Raw genomic sequence first — 17,840 nt, forward strand, 5'->3', positions numbered from 1 at the left:
TCTAGGTCTTTGTTAAACATTTCTTGCATCTTCTCTATCTTTGCCTCCATTCTTTTTCCGAGGTCTTGGATCATCTTCACTATCATTATTCTGAATTCTTTTTCTGGAAGGTTGCCTATCTCCGTTTCATTTAGTTGTTTTTCTGGGGTCTCATCTTGTTCCTTCATCTGGTACATAGCCCTCTGCCTTTTCATCTTGTCTATCTTTCTATGGATGTGGTTTTTGTTCCACAGGCTGCAGGATTGTAGTTCTTCTTGCTTCTGCTGTCTGCCCTCTGGTGGATGAGGCTATCTAAGAGGCTTGTGGAAGTTTCCTGATGGGAGGGACTGGTGGTGGGTAGAGCTCTCAACTGCACTTCTTAAATGATCTTTTCTAATTGGAATGTTCCTCTTAATGGCCGTTGTAATTTCCCTGAGGGCCAGTAGTAGTTTGGTAAGATCCTTAGCTGCAAATGAAGTTCAATCCACATTTCTGTCCAACCATATTTAGCTGCAAATGGAGTACCACCCACATTTCTGTTGGCCATATTTTGGGGCCCCTATCCTGATGGTTATCAAGCTAAGTTCCCAGGATACAAAACAATGATCTTGTCTAATTCTAGATTATTTTTAGTAAGATTTTGTCATTTTTGTAGATATTTATAACTTCCTGGATCACAGTTTCTTTTTTTTAATTTTATTTATTTATTTATTTATTTATTTATTTATGGCTGTGTTGGGTCTTCGTTTCTGTGTGAGGGCTTTCTCTAGTTGCGGCAAGTGGGGGCCACTCTTCATCGCGGTGCGCGGGCCTCTCACTCTCGTGGCCTCTCCCGTTGCGGAGCACAGGCTCCAGACGCGCAGGCTCAGCAATTGTGGCTCACGGGCCTAGTCGCTCCGTGGCATGTGGGATCCTCCCAGACCAGGGCTCGAACCCGTGTCCCCTGCACTGGCAGGCAGACTATCAACCACTGCGCCACCAGGGAAGCCCTTTAATTTTTTAAATAATTTATTTTTGGCTGCGTTGGGTCTTCGTTCCTGTGCGCGGGTTTTCTCTAGTTGTGGCGAGTGGGGGCTACTCTTTGTTGCGGTGCGTGGGCTTCTCATTGCAGTGGCTTCTCTTGTTGCGGAGCACAGGGTCTAGGCGGGCAGGCTTCAGCAGTTGTGTCACGTGGGCTCAGTAGTTGTGGCTCGTGGGCTCTAGAGCACAGGCTCAGTAGCTGTGGCGCATGGGCTTAGTTGCTCCGAGGTATGTGGTATCTTCCTGGACCAGGGCTCGAACCCGTGCCCCTTGCATTGGCAGGCGGATTCTTAACCACTGCGCCACCAGGGAAGCCCTGGATCACAGTTTTTAGACATAAAATAAGCATATGTGTCAGAATGTGGCACACTTAACTCCTTAGAACTTAAGGATCCCAGTTATTATTATTATTATTAATTTATTTTTAGCTAAACCTTTGGGTCTCTCAGAGCCAAACTAATAGCTAAGATGGATATGCTGCTGGGTTGGAGATTGTGTGGTGTTTTACAGTGTACCTTGTTGCACAGAAATTTTCTTGAGTTTGGTGGGCAACGTAGTGTCAATCTGACCCATTCAGTGGCCACCTTATCCTAACACGGGAGTCTTTTAGAGTTAGGTGGCAAGCACTCTAACAGCTTGCAAAGTGCTAGACTCGTGTCCATCAATTTTTGCAGCTGTTTTTTGGCTTCTAAGATTCCCATTAGCAGTAGCCTTTATCTACACAAAACAAGACAAACATGTACTTCAACACACCAGCAGTGACCAAGAGATGTTACTGTGGACTGGCCAGGAGAAGGCGCTGTGTGCACCACCAGCAATTCCTAAATTGGAACTGGGGAAAGGAGTGAACAAGCAGACCCCCAAAATGAAGACTGTGGACTGCACTGGGTTTCCAAAAAGGGGTAATATGTACTGGAAAGCTAGTTAGATCAGGAGCTTCCTGCAAAGAGAGCAGAACTCAGAATTGAGAGGAAATTACCCACAGCCCTCAGAAATGGTGAGAAAGACAGAGAAATCAGAAGTGTTCACGGGTACCACACCTTTGTTTCTCATTGTAGCTGAAGCCATCAGAAGTCTCCTTCAGTCCTGCCGGTGCCGCCACCAAATCTGTTAAAAAAACAAAATTCAATGGAGTAAATTTGAAGATCTAATTGGCTTTATTCAGTGATTCATGAATGGGGCAGCATCCCATCTAGAAAACAGAAAGGAGATTCAAAAAGCTGCAGAAAAGGAGAGGTTTTTAAAGGCAGAAAGGGGTAAGATAGGGAAGTCATAAACAGAAAGAAAGGAATATTTCAGGCAAGTTCACCTTCCTTTGGGGGAAGACAAGGGTCTGTCAGGTTGATTACCTCACTAGTGCTGGCCAGGAAATTCTAGACTGGTTAAGATTACATTCCTAGGAGAGGCTGGAAAATACAGTTAGGTTATGTATTAAGTCTCGGTTTACTGACATGGAGCTTAGCACAAGTGACTCCATTTTGGGCCTGTTGTCTCTTTTTTAACAAAACAAAATATTTCTTTAACTCTTGGAATAAAATCTAGTTAACCTAGCTGTTTAAAAAATCTAATAATCAAACCATTCATAACTGCCCGAGGGATCCCCTCCCTTCACCCCCGGCCCTGTGTCCCCCCAGCCTCCTCTTTCCTAGTGTTAACTCCTTTACAGTGCTGCATATTTAAATTTGGGACTTTCATGGAAAAACTATGAACACCACCATTTCCTTTATCTTTGTTGTTCTCTAAAGAATTTTCTGAAAGAAAATTTAGGGGAGCCCTTGCCATCCTTCTTGTTATTGTTGTTGGAGGATTCTTGGCTATAATTGCCATCAAACGGTCTTTACTGGCACTGTGTAGTCTAGCAGAAATCCCTGTGAGCTGGGACCTCCTTCATTTTCCTCTTCAGTGAAATGGGACATCAGATAAGATGTTCTTTAAAGTTCTTGTCCCTCAAAGGACTATGACTGTGCTCCGTAGCTGCAGGCGCATGTGTAGGAGTGAGGGGCACTGCTCTTCCCTTCTGCCTCCCCGCTCACTCCCTTAGCTCATACTTCATTAACATCTTAACAGCTTCTAGTGCCTTTCCTCTTTTTTCCATTTTTTTTTTTTTTGAGTAAGGAGTTTGACCATTCTGCTTGGTTTTTCCCCCAACATCTTATTTTTAAAAATTGCAAACCTTCAGAGAAGATGAAAGAATAATACAATGAATACCCCATGCACTTCACCTAGATTCACGTTGTTAACTTTACCACTCTCTCTCTCCCTCTCTCTCGCTCTCTCTTCCTTCTTTCTCTCCAGCTCCATTTCCCTCTCTATTTGAAAGTATTGGTAAGTTGCAGACATCAGATATTAACCTCTGTATACTTTAGCATTAATGTCCTAAAAAGAGGGGTATTCTCTTCCATAACTACAATACTATATTACACTGAAAAAATTAAAATTAATAGAGTAATATTCTCTAACATATAGTTCATATTCAGAATTCAGAATTTCCCAGTTGTGCAGATTTGCCCTTTGTAACTGTGTTTTCCTTCCCTTTGGAAGAAGAGCTCTCCCTAGCCCTCTTGTCCCCTCCAGTCACCCTGCTCTTTCTCCTCCCTTTCGGAGAGCTTGCTCCTGAAGGGTGCATTCACACTGCTGTCTCCTACCTTCTCATTTATCCCATCCTGTGGAATATGATTTAGACAAGTTCTTGAATGACCTTGAAATCCCATGGAGCATTTTCAGTACTTACTTTGCTTGACTTCCTGGCAGCACCTGGCACTCTTGTACACTCCCATCTTAAAATACTCGTGACCCTTAGCTTCAGTGACAGCACCTTCTCCTGGTTTCCTTTTATGTCTCTGTTTTAACTGTTTATGAGGGCTCCATTTTCTCCCAACTTTTAAATATTGGGGTTCCTCTGGGTTCCTCTTGGCCCTCTTATTTTGTCACTCTGATGCTCTCCTTGGGTGACTTTACTCCCATGGCTTTAATTATCATCAGTATGCCAAAACTGCCATATCTTTATTTTCAGCCCACGCCATATACTATAATCCCTAGTTTGTTGGCATCAATTGGGAATCATTTTAAACAAGTACTTTTCTTTGTAAAAGGAGACTGCTTTCTTCATCTGAAATTATGATCCCTCTCAATAACAATTTTTAGTTAATTACTCACTTTTTAATATGATAATGTGTTGGCCTTGAGGTTTATATAGGATTGATACTACAGACACATTTATTGCCTACATGAAACAGGCAAACAAAAAGCCAAACATCCTTTTTGTTCTTTATACCATTTAAATTCATCTTTATCTTTTTCTCTATTTGCTGTGTGATTAATCCACCTCTGCTTTAGAAATGTCAAGTATTATGAGACTCTGACATGGACTATTTAGATATCCACTCTAGAATCATGAGCCTTTAGAAGGTAGAAAGTACTGCTGAAAGGGTATGAAGTCCCACCTCTTTATTTTTTTTTACCAGATTCCAGCCTTGACTAGATAATTCACAAAGAAGCCAGCCTTATAGTTGGATCCTGTTAATTATTAGAAAATCCTGTTACAGACAGACACATATCAATTCAGTGTAAGAAAGAGCAGTTACCTCAGCCCCAATTGCCAGTTTTAGGTATGCCTTGTTTTATTGCACTTTGCTTTATTGTGCTTCACAGATATTGTATTTTTTACAAATTGAAGGTTCGTGGCAACCCTGTTGGCACCGTTTTTCCAACAGCATTTGCTCACTTTGTGTCTCTGTGTCACATTTTGGTAATTCTCACAGTATTTTCAACTTTTTCATTTTATTATATCTGTTATGATGATCTGTGATCAGCGATCCTTGATGTTACTATTGTAATTGTTTTGACATTTTTTTAGCAATGAAGTATTTTTTAATTAAGGTATGTACTTTTTTTAGACATAATGCTATTGCACACTTAGTAGGCTACAATATAGTATAAACATAGCTTTTATATGCACTGGGAAACCAAAAAATTCATGTGACTCTTTATTGCATTATTCATTTTGTTGTGGTGGTCTGAGACCTAACCTGAAATATCTCCGAGGTATGCCTGTATTTCCCGTAATCAGAACACTTTTCTATATGATTATGGCTTTATACTGCATTATCTTTTTAGCAGCTGCAAAAGACAAAAATTTAATGCTCATTATATTTGATCTTGGATGAATGAATGTAGCAGTATAACTCAGATTAGTAATTAATAACAAGGGAGACATAAAACAGAATTGTAGTCAAGATATTTAATTTATTTTTCTGAGTGAGGATTAAAGGTCATTATTGAATTGTTGAATAGAACATACTTCCTACAAGAAAATATTTCAATGATTTAAAATGATAGTAAATCTTTTACATAGCTAAATTTCTTATACAATAGTAATTTTTAGAAATTTGTATTTTAACGATAATGATTGTTTTAGAACAATCATTCAGCTGCTCATTCCCATTTCCTGGCCCCTGTGGCCGCCTGGATCAGCTCCACCTCTGCCATCTTTATGATCATTATCCCATTCTCTGATCTCTCAATTTTCATTGAAACCTCTGGACTTTAGACCCTTCCCATGTGTCTCTGTATCCCCACCCCCTCTTGTCTTCACTTTCTTACCCATCCGTTTCTCCCCATCTTCTATTGGCTATCACTTCTACCAGTTAACAGAATATACACAGTAATCATGTTTTAGGCCATTTAAAGGAGAAGTAATAGGTGAAATGTTTGTTCCTAGACCAATTGCTAGCAAACTTTGGCTACGGTTCCTTGATGGGAAAGCCAAGGATATTAGTGAATTGACTTGGATTTTTTCTACAAGTATAATTCAGATTTTTTTTTTTTGAGTAGCCTTTACAATTTGTCTTTTGTATCCAGAAGCTTCTGATTTGAGTGTTCATATTTACACATCCTATTTTGTCCTTTAATGGTTATTTTCAGCTTTGCTATAGGCTAGGTAGGCTGCAGCTGGGGCATTAAAAAAATAGAGGGACGAATTAGAGTATTTTATAATTGGAAAGAATCTTAGAGGTCACATAATCCCAAGTTATCATTGTTCACATGAGAAACCGAGGACCAGAGAGGTTAAGCGATTTGCCTGAGGTTACACAGTTGGCACCTGGTTGAGTTAGGACCAAAATGGAAATCTCCAGATTACAAATTCGGAACTTATTTTTATTATCCCATGTGGATGGGTTGGTAGGTGGGCGAGTATGTGGGTAAATAAAAAGTCAAAGTAATGACCTCTATTTCTTGCCCTTCTCTGACTGGAAGGCCATATGTTTCCAAGAATGATAAAACTATGATCTCTTTTGTCATTTGGGAAAGTGATAGTTTTGTTTAAAATATCTGTCATTGTTTTGGAGGCTGGACCTCATGCTTTCCTCTCGTTTCCCTCTTGTTTAAGAAAAATACTTTCCAAGGACAAGGATCCTATGTTGTGCCCTTGCTCTGCAGGGATGTCAGAGTTTCTGGAGGAGCGAGCCTCATAGGGTCCCTGCCTTGCTGCTCAAGAAGCAGGCTTTGTGACCATCTCATGGCTGCTGGGCATGTGCTTTGAGCTGTTTTTCCAGTGAAGTTGAAAGTCTCGCTGGGACAGACACATACTCTAGCAGATGGCAGATATCTGTAAACAAAAGTAACAGTGAAAACTGTGGTCCCAGAGTTGAGCCATACCCTATTCTCATCGTGCTTTGAACAGCTGAGGTGATAGATGCTTTTCCTCCTTGTTTAAAGCCTTTTGCCACTAGATGGTTCATTCTCTTTCCAGTTCATTTGAATTCATTTTAATCAGTTCTATCACACTTGTGTTTCTCTTCCTGCTTGGATATCAGACCCCTTAAAGTTACATTAAATATTCACTCATCCTGTTGCCTCCTCAGGAGGCCTCTGATAGCAGAATTTCAAAAGCAGAGTCTTTAAATGCCTTACCGTTCTAAATATAAAACTTCTTATTTAAAGGACTGTCAAATAAACTCCTATTTAAAAAACAAAACAAAACATAGGATTCACCAATTAGCATGAAGAGAAACGCAAGACAGGAAGTTTTAACTAAACAGTAATTTCATTCATTCATTCATTCAACAAATATTTATCAAGCATCTACTATGTTCCAGGGACTGTTCCAGACTCAGGGTACACAGCAGCTAACCCAGTGGACCAAAATCCCAGCCTTTATGGAGATAACATTCTAGTGAAAGGAGACAGACAGTAACAAATGAGTAAAATATATGCTATATCAGATGGTGATAAGTGCTGTGGAGGGAAAGAAGGAGATAGGCAATGGGGGATGGGTGCCATTTTACAAGGGGTGTTCAGGAAAGGCCTCACGGGGAAGGCAACGTTTGAGCCAAGACTGTGGACTCTAAGGAAGTGATCCCTGTGCGTCCTGGTTGGCATGGCTCTTCTGCTCCTGGCTCTTGGGTTCTGAGGTGGTAACCTGTTTGTTCACACTAGTTTGTGAATTTTTTAATGAAATATTATGTGTAATTAGGAAGTCTTTGAGGGTACTAGAAGTTGCTAACCTCTCTGAACCTGAAGTTTCCTTATGTGTAACATGGAGATGATAATACTTGTGGGGACTAAATGTCTTGTAGTAGACCATTAACGTATGGTAGCTACTTTGTTCTACTGTTAATTATAGAAATAACATTAAGCTTAATTTTTTTTTTTGGTGTTGCTAATACTAAATAGAAGAGACTTTAGTGATCATTTATTCCACTACGTCATTGTGCGGACAAAGAAAGTGAGGCACAGAAAAAGATCAATAGCTCTATGGAGGTTAAGAGGTTGAGAGGTGGGTGCAGTTCCTTGCTGTCCATTTCAACTTACTGGCTAAGTGCCCTTAAGTAAGTTAGTCTCTCCCAGCTTCACAGTATGGCGAGGACTGACAGCAGAGATGAGTCCATTGCCTGGCCCTCAGTAAGTGTTCAGTAAATAGCCCTGGAACAGTTCCGTTGTGCTTGGTGAACAGAGCCCCTGAGCTGAGCGTTGGTTGGTCATGATAGTGACTGTCCCACAGAACAGACCTTTCAGGTGAACCTGGGCTCTGCATGATGATATGGTGAGAACACTTGAGATTTCAGACATGGTACTACCAATTATTCACTTTGTGATATTGAACATCACTTGATTTCTTCTCCCTGTGGTTTTTCCCTATAAAGATAACGGTACTTGACCTTATGCCTATTTCCTGGGGTTTTCTGAGAGCTGAATAATGAAACAAGAGTCTCTGGAACCCAACAGCCTTGGAGAAGCTCATAAACACAAACCCTCAGATGAATAGTGTATACTCGTTATACCACAGCAGTACTAAGCCGAGAGGCTGGATTGCTGCTTCAGAACTCAAATTGTTCTTGTTAGAGTTAACTCTTAATTCTTATGTGCTAACTGGGAAAAATTATGGCATGAATAAAAGGAGCCAGCTGGTGTTGGTTACTCGTCACTCTAAAAGTTGAGAAAGGCATAAGAGACTATATTTTAAATCTCATTCTCTCTCACCTGATTTCTTTCTTCAAAACTATGAAGCTACAGGATGGTTCAAAGGCTCCCAGCCCCAGAAGAGAGTCAGTGTGCCTGAATAATCCACAAACAAGACAATACTTGTCACTATAGTTGCCATTTATTTAGTAAATGCTTTACACTGGGCACTGGACTAAACTCTTCACCTGTAGTATCTCATTTCATCCTCATAGTAACTCTGTGAAGGAGGGAGGTGTGTTCATTTATTCATCCTTTATCAGTTGAATCGCAGGTGGAGAAGGTGGAGTGAATCATACTTCTCAGTATGTTGTACATTGTCATCATTGGTCTGCGCGAGGCCCTTTCTTATGGTAGTTATTTCATTAGCTTATTCCCTTTTAACCATATACTCTATGCTCATTCATTCACCCACCCCCCACAAATAACCAATTTCTTACTTTTAGTATCTTTTCCTTTCCGTATATTCTTATGAAACGTATATTGTGGTTTCGTGTGCATGTATTTTAAATTTATATAAAATGGTATCATTTTATTGTATTCCATTCTGTCTCTAACTTTTTGATAACTGTTCTAACTGAAGCACTATATTTTGAAGACCCATCCACGTTGCTATGTATCGCTTCCAGTTGTGGCATAAATACTCCATGGTGTACACCCACCACAGTCACATCTTCTCCTTCCTAGCAGTGGACAGTCAGGTTGCGTTGGTGTCAAACTCCCTACGGCCGCCAACAAAGAAGCATTGTATCCCCGTATGTCTCCTTTATGGGCTGTGTGAGAATTGCTTCGGGGTATATAATGAAGAATGGAATTGCTACTTCTTAGGGCGTACATAGACTTCAAATAGTGCCAGACGAGGAAACTGAAGCTTTGAGAGTTCTAATAACTTTCCCAAAATCACATAGACAGTAGTCAGCAGAGTTGGGATTCAAATTCAGGCTCCAAAAGTGCTACTTTTGATGGCTGGGTCATCATTATTCCTGAGCATTTGAGACTTGAGGACATTGTACAAAAACATAAAGGAACATCTCGTTGTCTGTAGTTTTTATGTTCTTAGAACCTAGGAATCCAGGTGGACTGATTTTTTCTGAAGCACTTACCTTCCCCCCATAGCTCCATAGTAACTGTTTTTCTTTCCCTTTCGTATCCTGTGGGTCTGCAGCGCTAAAAGCCGCATTGGTCATCCAGAACTGGTACCGACGTCGTAGTGCTCAGCTGAAGACCAGACAACGCTATGCCCTCACCATCTTCCAGTCCATCGAATACACTGATGAACAAGGCCAATTGCAGGTCTGTTTTGCAAGCTTGTCTCTTATTTTGGTAAAATGCTTCCCTTTACCCCTTTTATTGAAAGAATGAAAGTTTGAGTGCATTTTAAGCTGAGGAACCTTGGTGAAAGACTTTTATAGAAGATATAGTGACATTGTTTTGGAACTAGCTACTGAGAGAGTATGATTTGGGAAGAGGATGGTGTTTTTCAGTTCTGAAGTTCATCTTTTTAAGAGGGCTGCCAGATGTCTAGTTAACTAATAAAAAATGGTCTTATTCTGTTTTTTTGGTATGTGCCCTAATAGTAAGTTGTTACTTTATGAAGTAAAAAAATTACTTTAAGGAGTTAAATAAATGGAAGAATTTCCTGGGAGCAGGGAGCAAACATATGAAAATTCTAGAAGAAAATATAGATGGGTGAGGAAGGACTTTGTCAAGCTTGCAAAAGCGGTATGTAAATCCAGCTTTAATGCTTATTAATAGAAAAAAAGTACTTTTAACAATAAAAAGATCTTGGAAAGATCTAGTACAACATATTTGTTAATGAAAAATTCAACTTGTGGAACAATATGAAGAGTTTTGTTTTTTTTAATTTTTTTTTAATTTTTATTTTTTATTTCTTTTGGATGACCACAACAAAAGCAACAATGATTGCAATTACCAAACACGAAACACACTCATACTATGTCATAATATTGACATTCAGTCCAGTAATCCTCCACTGTAACAGCTCCTTTACTTTGCAGTGAAAATTGATTTGTATATTCTTTGCCTCTGAGTCCTTGTGGGATTTTCTTTTTTTAATTCAAACAGAAAGTCACAAAAATTATAATCATCCTCATCAGTTCACTGAGTCCCATGTAATTAATTTTTTTTTCATCTTGATCTTTTGTTAGCACTTTTATGAGTTCATCAGTTTTTCATTAGAGTTCTGAAAATGCTTATTCATTCAGTTCAGCAGTATAGTCAGTTATCAGAAACCTGTACGTGTCAGAGCCTTTTCCATGAATTCCTTGAAGATGAAACCCTTTTATAGGAACATATTTGCAAAAGCATCAGAGTACACCCAGAACTGTCTGTAAATGACAAAAGACTTAAAAATGACCACGGTTAAAGATTGGATGAAAGTTCATAATAATGCAATTGACAAGGAAATTTAGTTATTTCTGAGATATACATTTTAAAGTAATAACTAGAATTATGACTTATAACATTGTACCAGAACATATAAGATTTTTAGAAATTTCATGTAATGTCTGAAACATTTATATTAACATATTTCCACATAAATAACCCAATGAAAGTTTAGTATTAGTTGTTTTCTTTGTTTTTTTATACTGCAGATTCTTATTAGTCTCAATTTTATACACATCAGTGTATACATGTCAATCCCAATCGCCCAAGTCAGCACACCACCATCCCCACCCCACTGCAGTTTTCCCCCCTTGGTGTCCATATGTCTGTTCTCTACATCTGTGTCTCAACTTCTGCCCTGCAAACCGGCTCATCTGTACCATTTTTCTGGGTTCCACATACATGTGTTAATATACGATATTTGTTTTTGTCTTTCTGACTTACTTCACTCTGTATGACAGTCTCTAGATCCATCCACGTCTCAACAAATGACTCAATTTCGTTGCTTTTTATGGCTGAGTAATATTCCATTGTATATATATACCACAACTTCTTTATCCATTCGTCTGTCGATGGGAATTTACGTTGCTTCCATGACCTGGCTATTGTAAATAGTGCTGCAATGAACATTGGGGTGCATGTGTCTTTTTTAATTATGGTCTTCTCTGGGTATACGCCCAGTAGTGGGATTGCTGGATCATATGGTAAATCTATATTTAGTTTTTTGAGGAACCTCCATACTGTTCTCCATACTGGCTGTATCAATTTACATTCCCACCAACAGTGCAAGAGGGTTCCCTTTTCTCCACACCCTCTCCAGCATTTGTTGTTTGTAGATTTTCTGATGCTGCCCATTCTAACTGGTGTGAGGTGATACCTCATTGTAGTTTTGATTTTCATTTCTCTAATAATTAGTGATGTTCAGCAGCTTTTCACGTGCTTCTTGGCCATCTGTATGTCTGCTTTGGAGAAATGTCTATTTAGGTCTTCTGCCCATTTTGGGATTGGGTTGTTTGTTTCTTTAATATTGAGCTGAATGAGCTGTTTATATATTTTGGAGATTAATCCTTTGTCCGTTGATTCGTTTGCAAATATTTTCTTCCATTCTGAGGGTTGTCTTTTCGTCTTGTTTATGGTTTCCTTTGCTGTGCAAAAGCTTTGAAGTTTCATTAGGTCCCATTTCTTTATTTTTGTTTTTATTTCCATTACTCTAGGAGGTGGATCAAAAAAGATCTTGCTGTGATTTATGTCAAAGAGTGTTCTTCCTATGTTTTCTTCTAAGAGTTTTATAGTGTCCGGTCTTACATTTAGGTCTCGGATCCATTTTGAGTTTATTTTTGTGTATGGTGTTAGGGAGTGTTCTAATTTCATTCTTTTACATGTAGCTGTCCAGTTTTCCGAGCACCACTTATTGAAGAGACTGTCTTTTCTCCATTGTATATCCTTGCCTCCTTTGTCATAGATTAGTTGACCATAGGTGCGTGGGTTTACCTCTGGGCTTTCTATCTTGTTCCATTGATCTATGTTTCTGTTTTTGTGCCAGTACCATATTGTCTTGATTACTGTAGCTTTGTAGTATAGTCTGAAGCCAGGGAGTCTGATTCCTCCAGGTCCGTTTTTCTCCCTCAAGACGGCTTTGGCTATTCGGGGTCTCTGGTGTCTCCATACAAATTTTAAGATGATTTGTTCTAGTTCTGTAAAAAATGCCATTGGTAATTTGATAGGGATTGCATTGAATCTGTAGGTTCCTTTGGGTAGTATAGTCATTTTCACAATATTGATTCTTCCAATCCAAGAACATGGTATATCTCTCCATCTGTTGGTATCATCTTTAATTTCTTTCATCAGTGTCTTATAGTTTTCTGCATACAGGTCTTTTGTCTCCCTAGGTAGGTTTATTCCTAGGTATTTTATTCTTTTTGTTGCAATGGTAAATGGGAATGTTTCCATAATTTCTCTTTCAGATTTTTCATCATTAGTGTATAAGAATGCAAGAGATTTCTGTGCATTAATTTTGTATCCTGCAACTTTACCAAATTCATTGATTAGCTCTAGTAGTTTTCTGGTGGCATCTTTAGGATTCTCTATGTATAATATCATGTCATCTGCAAAGAGTGACAGTTTTACTTCTTCTTTTCCAATTTGTATTCCTTTTATTTCTTTTTCTTCTCTTATTGCCGTGGCTAGGACTTCCAAAATTATGTTGAATAATAGTGGTGAGAGTGGACATCCTTGTCTCATTCCTGATCTTAGAGGAAATGCTTCCAGTTTTTCACCATTGAGAATGATGTTTGCTATGGATTTGTCATATGTGGCCTTTATTATGTTGAGGTAGGTTCCCTCTATGCCCACTTTCTGGAGCGTTTTTATCATAAATGGGTGTTGAATTTCGTCAAAAGCTTTTTCTGCATCTATTGAGATGATCATATTGTTTTTATTCTTCAATTTGTTAATATGGTGTATCACATTGACTGATTTGCGTATATTGAAGAATCCTTGCATCCCTGGGATAAATCCCACTTGATCGTGGTGTATGATCCTTTTAATGTGTTGTTGGATTCTGTTTGCTCGTATTTTGTTGAGGATTTTTGCATCTATATTCATCAGTGATATTGGTCTGTAATTTTCTTTTTTTGTAGTATCTTTGTCTGGTTTTGGTATCAGGGTGATGGTGGCCTCATAGAATGAGTTTGGGAGTGTTCCTTCCTCTGCAATTTTTTGGAAGAGTTTGAGAAGGATGGTGTTAGCTCTTCTCTAAATGTTTGATAGAATTCACCTGTGAAGCCATCTGGTCCTGGACTTTTGTTTGTTGGAAGATTTTTAATCACAGTTTCAATTTCATTACTTGTGATTGGTCTGTTCATATTTTCTGTTTCTTCCTGGTTCAGTCTTGGAAGGTTATACCTTTCTAAGAATTTGTCCATTTCTTCCAGGTTGTCCATTTTATTGGCATAGAGTTGCTTGTAGTAGTCTCTTAGGATGCTTTGTATTTCTGTGGTGTCTGTTGTAACTTCTCCTTTTTCATTTCTAATTTTATTGATTTGAGCCCTCTCCCTCTTTTTCTTGATGAGTCTGGCTAATGGTTTATCAATTTTATCTTCTCGAAGAACCAGCTTTTAGTTTGATTGAGCTTTGCTATTGTTTTCTTTGTTTCTATTTCATTTATTTCCGCTCTGATCTTTATGATTTCTTTCCTTCTGCTAACTTTGGGTTTTGTTTATTCTTCATTCTCTAGTTTCTTTAGGTGTAAGGTTAGATTGTTTACTTGAGATTTTTCTTCTTTCTTGAGGTAGGCTTGTATAGCTATAAACTTCCCTCTTAGAACTGTTTTTGCTGCATCCCATAGGTTTTGGATCGTCGTGTTTTCATTGTCATTTGTCTGTAGGTATTTTTTGATTTCCTCGTTGATTTCTTCAGTGATCTCTTGGTTATTTAGTAATGTATTGTTTAGCCTCCATGTGTTTGTGTTTTTTGCGTTTTTTCCCTGTAATTCATTTCTAATCTCATAGCGTTGTGGTCAGAAAAGATGCTTGATATGATTTCAATTTTCTTAAATTTACTGAGGCTTGATTTGTGACCCAAGATGTGATCTATCCTGGAGAATGTTCCGTGCACACTTGAGAAGAAAGTGTAATCTGCTGTTTTTGGATGGAATGTCCTATAAATATCAATTAAATCTATCTGGTCTATTGTGTCATTTAAAGCTTCTGTTTCCTTATTTATTTTCATTTTGGATGATCTGTCCATTGGTGTAAGTGAGGTGTTAAAGTCCCCCACTATTATTGTGTTACTGTCGATTTCCTCTTTTATAGCTGTTAGCAGTTGCCTTATGTATTGAGGTGCTCCTATGTTGGGTGCATATATATTTATAATTGTTATATCTTCTTCTTGGATTGATCCCTTTGATCACTATGTAGTGTCCTTCCTTGTCTCTTGTAACATTCTTTCTTTTAAAGTCTATTTTATCTGATATGAGTATTGCTACTCCAGCTTTCTTTTGATTTCCATTTGCATGGAATATCTTTTTCCATCCCCTCACTTTCAGTCTGAATGTGTCCCTAGGTCTGAAGTGGGTCTCTTGTAGACAGCATATATATGGGTCTTGTTATTGTATCCATTCAGCGAGCCTGTGTCTTTTGGTTGGAGCATTTAATCCATTCACGTTTAAGGTAATTATCGATATGTATGTTCCTATGACCATTTTCTTAATTGTTTTGGGTTTGTTTTTGTAGGTCATTTTCTTCTCTTGTGTTTCCCACTTAGAGAAGTTCCTTTAGCATTTGTTGTAGAGCTGGTTTGGTGGTGCTGAATTCTCTTAGCTTTTGCTTGTCTGTAAAGCTTTTGATTTCTCCATCGAATCTGAATGAGATCCTTGCTGGGTAGAGTAATCTTGGTTGAAGTTTCTTCCCTTTCATCACTTTAAGTATATCATGCCACTCCCTTCTGGCTTGTAGAGTTTCTGCTGAGAAATCAGCTGTTAACCTTATGGGAGTTCCCTTGTATGTTTTTTGTTGTTTTTCCCTTGCTGCTTTCAATCATTTTTCTTTGTCTTTAATTTTTGCCGATTTGATTACTATGTGTCTCGGCATGTTTCTCCTTGGGTTTTTCCTGTATGGGAGTCTCTGCACTTCCTGAACTTGGGTGGCTATTTCCTTTCCCATGTTAGGGAAGTTTTCGACTATAATCTCTTCAAATATTTTCTCGGGTCCTTTCTCTCTCTCTTCTCCTTCTGGAGCCCTTATAATGCGAATGTTGTTGCGTTTAATGTTGTCCCAGAGGTCTCTTAGGCTGTCTTCATTTCTTTTCATTCTTTTTTCTGTATTCTCTTCCGCAGCAGTGAATTCCACCATTCTGTCTTCCAGGTCACTTATCCGTTCTTCTGCCTCAGTTATTCTGCTATTGTTTCCTTCTAGTGTAGTTTTCATTTCAGTTATTGTGTTGTTCATCTCTGTTTGTTTGTTCTTTAATTCTTCTAGGTCTTTGTTAAACATTTCTTGCATCTTCTTGATCTTTGCCTGCATTCTTTTTCTGAGGTCCTGGATCATCTTCAGTATCATTATTCTGAATTCTTTTTCTGGAAGGTTGCCTATCTCCACTTCATTTAGTTGTTTTTCTGGGGTTTTATCTTGTTCCTTCATCTGGTATATAGCCCTCTGCCTTTTCATCTTGTCTATCTTTCTGTGGATGTGGTTTTTGTTCCACAGGCTGCAGTATTATAGGTTTTCTTGTTTCTGCTGTCTGCCCTCTGGTGGTTGAGGCTATCTAAGAGGCTTGTGCAAGTTTCCTGATGGGAGGGACTGGTGGTGGGTAGAGCTGACTGTTGCTGTGGTGGTCAGAGCTCAGTAAAACTTTAATCCACTTAACTGTTGATGGGTGGGGCTGGGTTCCCTCCCTGTTGGTTGTTTTGCCTGAGGACACCCAACACTGGAGCCTACCTGGGCTGTTTGGTGGGGCTAATGACAGACTCTGGGAGGGCTCACACCAAGGAGTACTTCCCAGAACTTCTGCTGCCAGTGTTCTTGTCCCCACGGTGAAACAGAGCCACCCCCCTCCTCTGCAGGAGACCTTCCAACACTAGCAGGTAGGTCTGGTTCAGTCTCCCCCGGGGTCACTGCTCCTTCCCCTGGGTCCCAATGCGCACACTATTTTGTGTGCACTCTCCAAGAGTGGGGTCTCTGTTTCCCCCAATCCTGTCGAAGTCCTGCAATCAATTCCCACTAGGTTTCAAAGTCTGATTCTCTAGGAATTCCTCCTCCCGTTGCCGGACCCCCAGGTTGGGAAGCCTGATGTGGGGCTCAGAACCTTCACTCCAGTGGGTGGACTTCTGTGGTATAAGTGTTCTCCAGTCTGTGAGTCACCCACCCAGCAGTTATGGGATTAGATTTTGCTGTGATTGCGCCCCTCCTACCGTCTCACTGTGGCTTCTCCTTTGTCTTTGGATGTGGGGTATCTTTTTTGGTGAGTTCCAGTGTCTTCCTGTCAATGATTGTCCACCAGCTAGTTGTGATTCTGGTGTTCTCTCAAGCAGTATGAATAGTTTTATCTCATATATGTGAAAGAAAATGAAACATACCGTAAAAGTCTGGAAAAAGGTATACAGAAAGTATTTACTGTGGTTATTTCTGGGGAGAAGCATGGTTGGTGGGTGGAAGTTGGTGGAAGGGGACTTCTCATTTTCATTCTGTATCATTTGTAGTTTTCAACAATCATATATTTATAAATTTATCACATAATAAACATAATTAAAATAAAAATAATAAATAAATATAATAAATATTTAAAATAATTAAAATTTCAAAAAGAATTAAAGAAATTGCTGAAGTTATTCATGGTAGCTATAAAAGTTATATACTATGATTCAGTCAGGTATTCCTTTAGCAGTTCACAGCATTGACTGTCCTTTTAAGTACTGTAGAATATAGTGATGGAGATAAAGGGAGGGTGAGCTCTCAAATTGATATGCTTTGTACACAAACATTCCAGTATTAGTACATTCTTTAAATATTGAGTCTTCTTTAATAACAAATTTATTGGGATACAATTCACCCACTTAAAGTAGAAAATTCGAGCCTGAACCAAGATGGCGGAGTAGAAGGACGTGGTCTCACTCCCTCTTGTGAGAACACCAGAATCACAAGTAGCTGCTGGACAATCATTGACAGGAAGACACTGGAACTCACCAAAAAAGATACCCCACATCCAAAGACAAAGGAGAAGCCACAGTGAGACGGTAGGAGGGGTGCAATCACAGCAAAATCTAATCCCATAACTGCTGGGTGGGTGACTCACAGACTGGAGAACACTTATACCACAGAAGTCCACCCACTGGAGTGAAGGTTCTGAGCCCCACATCAGGCTTCCCAACCTGGGGGTCCAGCAACGGGAGGAGGAATTCCTAGAGAATCAGACTTTGAAACCTAGTGGGATTTGATTGCAGGACTTCGACAGGACTGGGGGAAACAGAGACCCCATTC

The 17,840-nt window shown here is 39.2% G+C and overlaps 1 protein-coding gene across 8 annotated transcripts in view; it reads left to right on the plus strand.

Annotated features, from left to right (window-relative positions):
• PPEF1 (protein phosphatase with EF-hand domain 1) overlaps positions 1–17,840 on the plus strand; it is a 150,565-nt gene that overhangs the window by 52,307 nt on the left and 80,418 nt on the right. For all 8 annotated transcript variants that reach the window (XM_082447142.1, XM_082447139.1, XM_082447145.1 and 5 more), the window contains one exon: positions 9,626–9,753. In XM_082447142.1, the coding sequence (XP_082303268.1) occupies positions 9,626–9,753 (128 nt within the window). The remainder of the gene's footprint in view (positions 1–9,625; positions 9,754–17,840) is intronic.

Source organism: Balaenoptera physalus, assembly GCF_965194825.1.
Source record: "Balaenoptera physalus genome assembly, chromosome: X".
Taxonomy (NCBI): domain Eukaryota; kingdom Metazoa; phylum Chordata; class Mammalia; order Artiodactyla; family Balaenopteridae; genus Balaenoptera; species Balaenoptera physalus.